This window comes from Coenobita brevimanus, chromosome 7 (assembly GCF_032717465.1).
Source record: "Coenobita brevimanus isolate Jiangsu-jjx chromosome 7, ASM3271746v2, whole genome shotgun sequence".
In the NCBI taxonomy this organism is placed as follows: domain Eukaryota; kingdom Metazoa; phylum Arthropoda; class Malacostraca; order Decapoda; family Coenobitidae; genus Coenobita; species Coenobita brevimanus.
This window is the reverse complement of record NC_136960.1, coordinates 36,832,504-36,845,896: the sequence shown is the minus strand read 5'-3', so window position 1 is coordinate 36,845,896 and position 13,393 is coordinate 36,832,504. Positions and strand designations below refer to the sequence as shown.

General features: G+C 41.3%; 1 protein-coding gene and 1 pseudogene across 1 annotated transcript in view; one reads left to right on the top strand and one right to left on the bottom strand.

Annotated features, from left to right (window-relative positions):
- Positions 1 to 13,393, top strand: part of LOC145404544 (T-complex protein 11-like protein 1) — a 33,657-nt gene that overhangs the window by 1,816 nt on the left and 18,448 nt on the right. The window contains exons 2-7 of the mRNA XM_080276080.1: positions 118 to 484; positions 3,508 to 3,712; positions 7,507 to 7,730; positions 8,643 to 8,832; positions 11,113 to 11,331; positions 12,144 to 12,328. Coding sequence (XP_080132206.1) covers positions 144 to 484; positions 3,508 to 3,712; positions 7,507 to 7,730; positions 8,643 to 8,832; positions 11,113 to 11,331; positions 12,144 to 12,328 — 1,364 coding nt within the window. The 5' untranslated portion in view covers positions 118 to 143. The remainder of the gene's footprint in view (positions 1 to 117; positions 485 to 3,507; positions 3,713 to 7,506; positions 7,731 to 8,642; positions 8,833 to 11,112; positions 11,332 to 12,143; positions 12,329 to 13,393) is intronic.
- LOC145405481 (5S ribosomal RNA) lies at positions 805 to 923 on the bottom strand (annotated as a pseudogene).

The following is a 13,393-nucleotide window of genomic DNA, read 5'->3' as shown; positions in this document are numbered from 1 at the left end:
CCCTACACTCCTAATGGGATGAGGAAGGTGTAGTGCTGTGTGTATTGGATTTTGCATCTGTTTAGCTAGTGTAGTACTCTACAGTGTTATTAACCAAATGTGTATTATCTTTCCCAGGTTGTAGAGTACCTGACACACTCAGCATGGGGAGCACAGAAGAAATCACAAAGCTTCGCTCTGTCAAGAAAAAGCTGGAGTTTGACTCTGAGGAATCGGATTCCAAGTCTGACTCCAAGAATGGATCCGAATCCACCAGTCCAGATCCTTTAGAACATGGGATAGATGATGACCTCAAACCCTTGCCAGAAACAGACGGTAAAGCCAGTGGAAGTGACGTTGACAGTGAAAGTGAGGCAAATTCAGCTGATAAGTCCAGAGAAGAGACTAGTAAAGTTGGTATAGACGTGCAGGGAGCCAGGAGTCGGGTGGACAGTGAGAGTTCATCAGAGAGTGGCAAGAGCCCCAGCTCTGAGCCTATTAAGAGGTGAGTTGTGTATGCAGAAGGGTTTACTGTAGCATTCAGTCATCATCATCTTATCCATACTTCTTCTCCCACCCTCGGATAGGATGAGATAGTGTTCAGAAAAAAAGAAACTGAGTCTCTCCAGTTGAATGGGCAACACACTCATTCACTCACTGTCAAGTGCTCGGAATCATGACTGTCTCGTAGGCATAAACATCTACATTTTCATTCATTCATTGCCAGACGCCATGTATCCCAAACGGGGTGGCCAAGGGCTTAGAGTTAATTGTTTTACAGGGAGGGGCACTAATCCTCCACCAACCCCACTTGACACGTAGGGATGCCAACAGCATCTGGTGTTCCCAGGCGGTCACCCATCCAAGTACTAACCAGACCCAACGTTGCTTAACTTCGCTGATCGGACAGGAAGCGGTGTACTCAACGTGGTATCTACATTTTCATGGTTGAGAAAATTTTGCACAGTTTAGGTGTATGTGAAACTAATCCATAAAGAAAAATACCTGAAAATAAGTGCAAATGGATAGGCATGTGAGATGGAACCAGGATCCAATGGGTTTGAGTGATTTGTGAATTTCTGTGTGATCCATTTCACAGTCTGCTGTTAATAGTTTTCCCACTTTCATACCTTTCCATCATGATGATGAAAAGTTATTTGGCAGTTATGTTTTGTCTTGAAGGGTTATTAGGGTGTTGTATTGTGTTCTTTAGTGTATGATATTGACTTTTTACATTCAGAAATTACGGTAATGGATGGAATATCTCAAGTTTACTGGATGCTGATGATGCAGTGCTACTTGCAAATACTGTACAAGAGCTTGGTAGACTAGTGCAGAGTTTGGTAGATGTCTATGAGCGTCGTGTCTTGAGAGTAAATGTAGAAAAGAGTAAAGTGATGGTTATTGAAAGAGAAGGTGACACCCAGTGTGATGTTACAGTGAATGGAGAGAGACTGGAACTGGTGAGAGTTCGGATACCTGGGTACAGGATAGAAAAGAGAGGAAAATGTGCAAAAGAAGTGGAAAGTAGAGTGGCACAAGATAGGAAAGTAGCTGGTGCTATGCAGGCCTTGATAAGAAACAGAGGCTTGAGTGTTGCAGCTGCATGAGGTGTACATGAAAGAGTGTTAGTGCCAACTTTAACATATGGATGTGAGACTATGGTGTGGCATGAAAATGAAAAGTCAGGAGTAAGAGCAGTGGAGATGGGACTGCTTAGAAATGTATGTGGAGTACAGAGAGAAGATGGGATATGGAATAATATGATTCGTGAAAGATGCGGAGTGAGGAAGTCTGTGGACACCAGAATCGAAAAGAGTTTACTGAGTTCTTATGGTCATGTGGAGATAGTGGATGACAATTGAGTGGTGAAAAAGGTATATCTGAACTCATTTGAAGGAGAGAGGAGGCGAGGTAGACCAAGAAGAAGGTGGAGGGATATGGTGGATGAGTGTGTGAGGAAGAGAGGTATGGAAGTTGGTGAGGCTAGGTGACTGACAGGAGATAGAGCTGGCTGGATGATGTTGTGAGGAGAAGTGCATGATCAGGGATTCAGCACCCCTTTTTAACTTGACAGTTCAGATTGGCTCTTGTCAGATGGGTATGTGTGAAGGTACAGAACATGGTGAAAATTTTTGTGACCTATCTGATAGAGCCAGGATTTCAAGGGCTTGAATGATGAGTGAATGGAAGCATGGCCCATTGAATTGGGCAAACTTTGGCTCTCTGGATGTTGCTACTCCTCACCCTGCCCTAGGATGGGAAAGGAGGTTCGGATGATGATGGTGATAAAGGGTCTGTTCTGAATAGCTTTTGGGATTTAATAATACCTTTCCTTTGCAAATTACTGTATTCTGCTCATTACACCTCAGTTGTTTCAGATGCAGATTGTGTTGATGTTAAAATGATATAAATAACATGGAAGAGAATCTTAAGGTACGATATGCAGACTTATGAAGGAATAGATATTATGAAGTTTCCAACTGCATAAATAACTTAATGTACAAGAGAATGTTAAAATGAATTTGCAAAATTGCAAAGGAAAAGGCACAATGAAGTCTCCTGTGCCTCTAAAATGCAGGTCCTTTAGCTGTTGAAATGGTGGTGATGGTGGTGGTGGTCTAATTAGTTTGTTACCAGGCATCCTGTCCTCTGCCAAGGCCAACCACTGACTGTTAACTGACCTTCACTAGTCCTTGCCTGCACACAGCTCTCATGTGCTCCCTTTTCCTTTCTTCATATTGGGAGTAAACATGGAGAATGATGTGATGAAGAGGCTCAACTTGGACATATTATGATAATTTGTAACATAAAGATGCTAAGTAGTCTTGTTTATTTTACACTAGATTCTACTGTACTATAGTGTTGTATTGTCACTGAGGGAATTGTATTATACTGTATTTGGTTTTACTGAAATCATTGCATACATCCAACCTTGTCTTCCTTCAGGCATTAGGCATGTTTGGAATTACTGTACTTTCATGTCATCATTTAAAACAGCACTGTGCCTCCCCATGTTGACTGAACCTGGAAAAGTGTTGATTATCTGTGGGGTGGAAGCTGAGCCAGGCACCATTCTTTAGCCAATAATAATTACTGTACTGGAAGTTGTTGGAGAAGGCATTAGCATTGTGTAACAAGACCATAATAGTGTTAGATTTTCAGCTTGAATGTTGGCTGTATTTGTGACTGAGTTTCCAGCCCAAGAGCGATAATTGTAATATCAGTACAGGTAGTAGTTGTATCTGTCATCACTCATAGGCTAATGGTATATTGCGTCTTCAATATAAATGGCCAGGAATATAGGGTAGGCTGGTCTGTATAGTTTAATGGGTGTGGACGGCAGTAGCCTGGCCTCAGAGTACGGAGCATTATGAACTTGCATTAACAATCTTTATATGTAGTTGGGAGAGAAATACAGTCCAAGTCAACTGTTGCCATTTGGAACTGTATTTCCATATTAAAACAGTTCTGCACTTTGGTTCACTCAGCTTTGATAATATGTCTTTAACTCTCCTCATCCTACAGACAGCGAACAGTGAGTGGATCATCTCCTGTCCACAACTTCATCTTTCCTGGTGTGGCTGCATCCCCTCCAAAATTTATGTCTTTGGAGGAGGTGATGAAGGCAGCGAAGGGAGTCAGCAACATGGTATTGGCACACGAGATTGCTGTTGATCGTAACTTCAAGCTGGAGAAGTTTGACCCTCCTGATAATAGCGTTGAAAAGCAGGTATGGATGATTTATTGTTTTCTTTTTGAAGAAATTCTGTCAATTCATCTCTTTCTGCTTATCCATCCATCTGTCATTCTGGATATGTGTCTGTCTGTCTGTCTAACAGATCTTGAATTTGGTTCTCTGTTAACATGTTTTTGTTTTTTTCCTTGAAGGGAACAGTCTTGCAGGCTTCTGGCCCTTGGTTCCTTCTTGCTTGCTTAAAAAGAAAACTATCTGTGTATATGTCTAACTGTCTACCTGTTTGTCTGTAGTTACAGTAGACACCTTAATTCCAGAGGGGGTGGGAAAAAAAAAAAGATCATCCTCTGCATTGTCATAAAGTTGCCCTCCTTTCAGCTGCCACCATTTTGATGCACCATTCTGCATCATTTTAATATCTTCTCTCTCTCCACCTTCACCTCACTCACTCAAGAAGTTACCATTTTATTATTGGCCTGAGTATTTGTAGCCAACATAGTTATTGTTTTGTTGGTGGGATAACATCATTCTTTTACATTGTGTGCAGCATCACTACATTACTGATTTGTTTTTAAACCTTACATGAGATTACAGTTTAAGAAATGAATAGTACCAGTAACAGAAAAGGAGTTATAGTTACTATCCTCTAGGCAAGAATAACAACACATTGCAAATGTATAATTTGATGTCTCGCAAACATTAAGTAATAGTACAGCACAGACTCTGAAATCCAGGATTTTTGGTTCCAAAGGCTTCATGGATTTTTTTTTTTTTTTTTTTTTTTGGGGGGGGGGGAAGTAGGATCATAATGATAACTAAAAGGAAATCATGTAGAAAATTGCAAATTACCATGAACAGTAAATGCATGAAGAGAGAATCTGTATTTTTTACACAGGGGGTTAACTCATCCTCTTCATGCCCACAGTGGGGGCGGAGGGACGTTGGTTACAAGATTGTGACAACGTGAGTTAACTTTTACCTGGTCGTGGTGTAGTGGTATGCTGCCTGGCTCTCACCTGAGAGTCCCGGGTTCGATTCCCGGCATATTGGTAATTTCTCTGATAACAGTAAATGCAGTGAAGGACAGTAGCTTGTTGTTAGTAGTACTGCATATCATCTGGTGTTATACTGTACTTGTCCATAAATAAGCTTTGTCTTCAAATATACGACGTCTGTGTAAGGACAGATAGTATCAACACCCTCCTGATGCATTAAAATATTTTGCAAAGTGGAGGTTTTTGGAAATTGGATGTTTGAATTTGGGAGGTTGTACTGTAGTAACTTATCCTGCTGCCAAAGATTATTGTGCATTTAAAAAAAGACTGAATGTATGTAGGGTAAATTCACCATTTTAAATGCAGCTGTCCCAGTATTCATAGATTTGGATGTATTTAAGAAAAAAAAATCAGAACTGAACCTGGTGTCAAAATGATCAGCTGTCATTATGTTATGTTTCCATGGATATGCAACAAATAATTCATAGTAGTTTTCAGGGGAGAGGGAGTTTTCTCGTAAGGTTGTGCCGAAATGTGTGCATGTCGGAGCACCTGCCTCCAAAATGATGAATTTACCCTGCATCTGATTTGTACAATTTTGACGACATAAAGTCATCTAAATATGAAGTGGAAGTGCTGTTTTATTTATAGTGTTCAGTACAGTACTTTCTATATATTGTTATGCAGTGTCTTTATACTGTCAGTCTATTACCAAACATCTTAATCCCACAAGGGATGGCCACAAACAAATTCCCTTGGCTACAAACTCCCTCGAGTTGCCAATGCACACCCGATAACTCAGTTGCAGTCGGTCACCTCTTCCTGGCTCACACAGTCTCATGCATTCTAGGATTGCATCCATGATAATTATTAATGAATGATACATAAATTCTGCAGTAATGTAATCATTAATTACTATAACATTTCTAGACATGATTTACTAAAAAAATATTGCAGAACACTTACTAAAGTACGGTACATAAAACAACAAGTGGTGCAATAGCATTCACCACATAATATTACAAGTCTCGCTGCATGTTTATCGTGTAGTTTTCAAACAGATTACTGCTTTGTCTGGCAAATGCTGAAGTGAATGTACCGAATGTTACTTATGAAAAAAGTATAACTTTCAAAACTGGGAACATGGGGAAATGAATCTGCCTGCTGATATTGCGTGTGTCGAATAATCCTAATTCATGATGCGTGAGGTCGGTGCAGATCTTAAATTCATCTGCAGCAACATTTTGCATTCAGATGGTTTGTATTACTTTTGTTTATACATATATGAATGTAAATTTTTCACATATTGAAATTGTAAGGAAAGAGTATGAGCCAGAGTGATTAATTTGTGTTTGAGCTAAGAAAAATATTTGTCCCAGAAATGACACGGTATGCTAATGTTTCCTTGCCAGCTAGGTAACAGACAATACTCTAAAGGTCCCTCGGTCATGGGACGAACGCCTCATTGCGTACGGTCTTCACTTGAGGTCTACTAACATCTTGCAATCACATTACTTTATATTAGTTTCATATATACTGTAATATACAGATATAAGTTTTTCTTTTCATTCAAATAATGAGAGCATTATCGTCAATGGATTGAGCTAAGAACAAGGTCGGTCACAGAAATGAGACGGTATGCTACCGTACTTTGGTGATTTCTTTTACTTATCACAATGGAGCGTCTTTTCCTCACTGTAGGGAGGAAATATGTTATTAATATTTTTCTTGTGACTACAGTGATATTTAAAGCACATAAAAAGAGGAGTTTAATTGACTAACATTTGATGTATTTGATTTTATGTATTCATATAAGTTATTTGGGAGTTTGTGGCCAAGGCAGTTGCATCCACGCTACCTTGTCCTCTGCCATTGCCTGCCCTCCCTCCAACTCATACCCCCCTCTCTCATATATATCTATAATCCATCCCTCCATCTTATCCTTGGTCTCCCCCTCTACCTCATTACATTAATTCCTATTGAGTCTCTTATTCCCCATCATCTTCATACACGGGGTTGAGTGGCAGTTTTTAATATTTTGGCACCATTTTCTGGTAGTTGTTGGGGATTTTCAGCATGGTAATTTTTGATTTACAAGCCACCTTTCTAAATGGAATCTTAGAATAGTTTTAACCTTTTGTGTAGTTCGTAAATGGCAGTGTCACCAATACTTTCATAACATATGAATCCCTTCAGTCCTGTGACAGTTTTCCACTTCATTCACACAGCGATCAGGTAATTATACAGTATTCAATAAATCTGTTCAACATCAGTACTGATGAAGTTGGTTAAATCTGTACATAACTCCTCCAGTATGAAATCTCTTTACTAAGTTAAAGAAAATAGTTTGTTGATAGCATGAATGTAATGAAAAATACATTGTTAGAATGAAGGGGTTAATTCCTCGCAGGTTTGCGAGGTAATACACAAGGTGTTCGGTAACCATTTAGACAGAAATATTCCCAAACTCCCTTAGCGTCCAGTATTTGAGAAGAGATGACTGTCAGAGTGTAGCAGACCATAATATTAGTGTATGTGTGTTGATAATCTGTATTGTATTAGGCCTGTGAGGTGGAACCAGGATTCTAGGGTTTGAATGGCACATAAATGAGTCTCACTCTGGACCCCACCTCATCCTGTCGTCAGAGGGAACGGGGATCAGGATGACAATGATCATGATGATTATTGTTAACATGGATAAACGACTGAATAGTAAGGCTGGTAGAGATCGAGCAGAATGGAGGGCAACCAGTGGGTGACCAAGGCTGATGCACACTACCATGTTGGAGCCATTATAAACAAAACAAAAAACATCACACCTCTATACCTTCACAGGTTCGTGAGGTAATGCACAAGGCATTTTGGGACCATTTAGGCACAGAGCTGTCCCAAGACCCCCCAAGCTATGCTCAGGCCCTGGTGCTGCTAACTGAAGTGAAGGAAAACCTCCTGGACATCACTCTGCCCCACCACACCCGCCTGCGACAGGACATCCAGGATACTTTAGATATTGACCTCATTAAACAGCAGGCGGAGAATGGCACACTGGATTTTCCACAGTGAGTACATGTCATTGGTTACTTTAGTAGAAGTAAATATGTAGAGGAGGAGAGTGTGACTGAGGACAGCGAACAAGATGGGGAGATGAGGTTCAAGAGTATGTTAGGAAGGGTTCTTGTGGTAAAGGACGAGGGGGCTAAACTGTAAAGCCAAAATGAAGTGACGGAAAACTTGTGTTGTGTCAGAGGAAGAAGGGGCATTACTGAGCAGCTAGACTGAAATGCCTAAATGAAGTGAAGGAAAACTTGATTGATATCACACTCCTCCTCCATAATTTGCTGTGGCAGGACATCTGTGATACAGTGACTTCATGAAGCAACAGGTGGAAAATGGTACAGTAGATTTTTGTAAGTTTGATTGATTGTTGGCATTAAAAAGATCATGGCAGCATAACAGCAGAGGTCATTGTACAACATAAGTAAAAGCATAGCAAGGATTAAATATGCACATAACAAGATAAGAAATAAATAAGCCATCTAACATTGAAATCTTCTAGGGTCTGGACTTACTTTATGTACCATTGCTCTTGGCATGCTGTTGATAATTTTCTAACTTTTGTACTTATGCGTTCTTTTCTTCTCTCTCTCTCTCTCTCTCTCTCTATCCCTCTCACTACATCCTGAGATGGGAAAAAGTTATTATACTGATGATCATGAAGTGTATGTTCCTATTTTAGTAGCAGTTTTATAGAGTTTCAGCGACTTAGGTACATTCCGTCATTAAAGTGTAGATTGTGCAGAGGCAAAATGCTACTCTGAGACATGCATCTGGTTCTCAGTTGAACGAATTAAAAAAAAAAAAAATAATATACATGCAACTTTAAGTGAATCAGAGGTCAACAAAATTTCCTCCTTCACCAGTACAGTGTTGCTTCCCAAACCTTACAGCCACCTAATTAACCTTTTCACCAGGTATTCCCAGTACGTGCTATCCATCATGGCTCGTCTGTGCGCTCCGGTGCGAGACGAGACCATCCGAGCATTGATGCGAGAGACAGATGTGGTGACAGTGTTCAGGGGCGTGATGGAGACGTTGGATCTGATGAGGCTAGACATGGCAAACTTCACCATACAGCAGATTAGACCACACATCATTGCACAGGTGAGGACAGTGGGCTTGTGGGGTGTGATTTGAGCATTTGATTGCCAGATAAGTATTCTGTCTTTTACCTGTTTGTGTATAGCAAGACACCTTATTCTTAGTGGCCACAAACAAACCACTTCTCAAATCACTGCCTCTGCCATCAGGTTGCCTTTCTTCGTATACACACCACCCTCATTCATATACCATTCAACACAATTCCCATACCTCCTCAGTCTCCCTCCCGCACTGTTGTATTTTTTTATGCTGATGATTTGGTATTGATTGCAGAAAATGAAAGGGAGGTGGAGGAAAGATTTAGGAAGTGGAGAAATGGTATAGGGCACAAGGGGTTAAGAATAAATGCAGATAGAACAAAATTGATGGTATCTAGGGCTGGGGGTGGTACTGTCAAAGAAGAGGAAGAGTGGCCATGTACGATCTGCCACAAGGGCATGGGAAGTAATTCCATCTTGTGCAGTGTTTGCAATAAGTGGGTGCATAAGAGATGTTGTGGTATCAGAGGTAGACTGTGAGATAATGCTGATTTCATTTGTGTGATATGTTGGGGAGAGCATGTGGAAATTGCCAGGCATGAAAGGATTGAACTTTCTGGTGAAAGTCTCGAGTGTATGGAAGAGTTTTGTTATTTGGGAGACATGTGCTGGAGGTGGGGCTGGAGTTAGCTCTGTGGCTAGAGTGGGTGGTTGGAAGAAGTTCAGGGAGCTGTTGCCCCTCCTGACATTGAGAGGGCTCTCCCTCCATGCTAAGGGATCTTTGTATACAGCATGTGTTAGGAGTGTAATGCTGTATGGTTGTGAGACCATGGCAGTAAAGGAAGAGGATATTTGCATCTTAGTTGTACAGAAATGGCAGTGATTAGGTGGATGTGCAGTGCATCCCTGAGTGCAAGGCCTGAGGGGCTAGGTTTATGATGGAAGAGTTGAGAGGTAGGCTGGGACTGGAGTGTATTGGTGTTATGACGAGAAGAGGTAGACTGAGATGGTTTGGGCATGTGATAATTGGGTGCAGAAAGTGAGAAGTGTTAATGTTGGGGGTGGGGTAGCAAGATGTAGACCAAAAAAGACCCAGGACGAGGTAATTGACTGTGACCTCAGGGATAAGAGACTAAATTGGGAAGCTGCCAGAGATCAAGCAGCATGGAGAGCCGCCAGTAGGTGACCAAGGCCAACGCACACAAGCATGTTGAAGACTTTAAAAACGAAACAAAACAATTCATCATGATCTCTAACACCTTGCTTCATCTTAGGAATCTCCCAAAACATTGTTGTGATGGCGTTATTTCAGTGCCACTTTGTTATCTCATACCTTTTTTTTTTTTTTTTTTTTTTTTACCCTCTTCCTTATCTCTCTGGTGCCAGAGAGGGACTCCTTCCCATGGTGTCATTGATATAACCTGGATGCTCCATTGCCTGGTTATATTAATGTCTCTCAGCCCCCTGTCTCCCAAAAGAAGGATAATGGACTGTGGAGGATCAACTTCAGCATTCTTATCCACTGGGTTTAGTTTCTGATGAGCTGGGGCCACAAGAACAACAACATTCTACTCCTACTGCTCCTCTTCTCTTCCTGTAATGCTCTTACTTTTTGCTTGTAAAGACTTTTGTGGCATCGTATTCAGCCACATGCATTGTTTCCCATTATCCAAGATCCATGACTCAGTGCTGCATTTCATCCCTTTATCATTTTCTTTTGTAAAAAAAAATTCATGAAAGTAAAGTGTTGTACAGACTTTCCTGTTTCTCAAGGCAGCTGGTGTGGAAACTGATTTCTGTGGTGTGAAATTTCTAAACTTTTTTATCTTTGACTCTCCAGGTTTCATTGCCATAGTATTGGTAAATAGCAGCTTTCATGTAATGTTCCTTCACTGTCAACCAAATCTCTAATTGTCCTTTTCACCTGACTTACATTTCTAATGTTTGAAGCATACAGCTCCTGTTTCTCCCTCCTGAGTTTGACATATGAAAAGATGTTTGGCTAGTTCCTTGGAATGGAGAATTGGAGTTGAGTTGACACTTGCATGAGTTCTTGTACAGTATACAGTAGGGACAGTAAAGGTTGAGTCTTATCTGTCACCATGTATTGCTTCATTTGCCTTTTTAAAAGTTGATGTTCTTCTAGTGCTGTGTGATACATGAAGAGAAGTAACTTGCTGAGTTCCTAAAAACTTGACACATTTATGAGTTGTCATAGAATATTACTTCATGTGCATGCCTACAGATTTCCATTGGGATCATAAAGAATAAGCTGTCACTGTTTTTACCATTTTCTTTCCCCCAGAGTGTGACATATGAAAAGAAGAAGTTTGCTGAGTTCCTAAAAACCCAAAATGATGGTCTGGAGTTGACACGTGCGTGGCTGCTGGCACACGTAGAGGAAGGTGACCTGCAGGTGGACTATAAGGAGGACCCAGGGGCCCTGAGAGGACCTGTTAGTTCCATTATTACACGTGCCTACCTCAGCCTTTTATCATGGCCTGATAATAAACTCTTGCCAGAGGTGAGTCTATCTATCTATCTATCTATCTATTGCCAGACGCCTCAATCCCGTTTGGGGTGGCCACAAACAAATCGCCTCCAAGTCGCCCTGTCCCCCGCCATTTCACTGCCCTGCTCCCAACTCACGCCCCCCTCTCTCATATACCTCTCCACCCCATCCCTCCATCTCATCCTCGGCCTCCCCCTCCCTCTTCCCCCCTCCACCTCACTCACATACACTCTCTTCGTCAGTCTTTCCCCCTCCATCCTCTCCACATGGCCAAACCACCTCAGTGTGTTCCTCATAACGATTCCTATCACATCCACATCAGCACCACAACGCTCCTTTATATCCTCATTCGTCAGCCTGTCTCTCCATGTGACTCCACAGGCTCCTCATAAATAACTCATTTCCACTGCTCTCACTCTTGACTTGTGTCCTTCCAACAATGTCCAAGCTTCACTTCCATACGTTAGAGTTGGTATCACAATACTGTCATGTAGTAACTTTTTCACTTCCATGCTCACTTCCCTGTTTCTTATCACTGCCTTCAAGGAACCAGCAACCTTTCTTCCCTGCTGTACCTTTTCAAGCACTTCACCCTCCAAACCTCCATCCACACAACCCAAGTACTTAAACGTACTCACATTTTCCAATTCCTCACCATCCAACCTCGCTGTACATTCACTGACTTCAGAGGTGAGTCGCTTGATTTAAAGGGGTATACAAAGGGACGGGACAGAGCTGTGAAAATACTGTCTTTTGGTTGAAGGTGTTAATTATTCCTGGCATTCCAAATTAGCCGTATCAACACACTTCTCTCCACACAACAGACAGTGGTTCTAGATGGTAGCAGGATCCTGGAATTGCGAGATAGACTAAGCCAAGTGTGTATCCTGGGGTCAGTTGTTTTGGTTACCATGTCGTCTGTGGGGCCCCTCGTCACCAACCCAGACGCATTCAAGGCCAAGCTGAAGCGCAACCTATGCATCATCCTGGACCCAGCGTTGTCTGACAGGTGAGGAGTGACATGGGAGAAGGAAGGAAATTTTTGTGAGAGATATTGTTAACTCCTTTTGCCTTGACTTTTTTTTTTTTTTTTTTTTTTTTTTTTCCAGTTGATTTTATTCACTTTACAGTAGCTTTTTTTTTTTTTTTTCCCCCCAGGGTTTGATGGTCCCTTCATCAGCACCTTCTTTAGTAAAGGTTTTTCATAAATTGAATAAAATCATCAGGTGGATGCATGATATGATGAAAATGCCCATCATTGAACTACATGGATATCAGAAACCTAATATGCTGGTTAGAAAGTATTTGTACATCATTGTCAACCCAGCATTGTCAGACAGATAAGGAAGTAGGGGAGATAAGAGACAAGATAGATAAGGAATAGTGTGTTGTGATAGGTAGTGTTGAAGGGATAGTGGAGGATGGATTTGATAAGTTATTTGTGTATCATTCTCGATCTTCCTTTGTGAGATAGATGGGAAAATGGGGAGGAGTGAGTCTGGAGAGAAGCAGAATAGGGGCTTTATAAGAGGTGTTGAAATATGAGAAGACGAATATACTGGTAAAATGCTAGGTGACATTCTCCAGGCCAGACTTCTGCACAACCTACTCGTATTTACGTTATCCTTGCCCTCTGCGTTATTAGACAAGTAGGAAGATGGGGAAGAATGAAACAATAGGGAAGGGAAATAGGAGTTTCATAAGATGTAGTAGTGTTGAGGGATATCAGGAGCAGAGTAATAGTATGGTGACAAGGAGTGTAGGATGGGAGTGAGGGGGCGTGAGGTTAATGGAAGGGGATAGGAATCGATGTGAGTTGGGGATAGGGATGGCATTCTAGAATATCAGTTGTTGAACCCCCCCTTGGTGGATTCTGGAACATAATATGCAGTTTATTGGTTAATAAGTGAAGTAGTGTGAATTTTACTTGCTCAGGAAAAGAGGAGACAGATTGAGGTAAAAATGAAGGGAGGTAATATGCTAGAACATGATGTGCCTGTAGGAACTAATATCTTCAAGCACTTTGGTCCCATATTACATAAACAGCAGTGCTTTGACTAACATAACCATTACC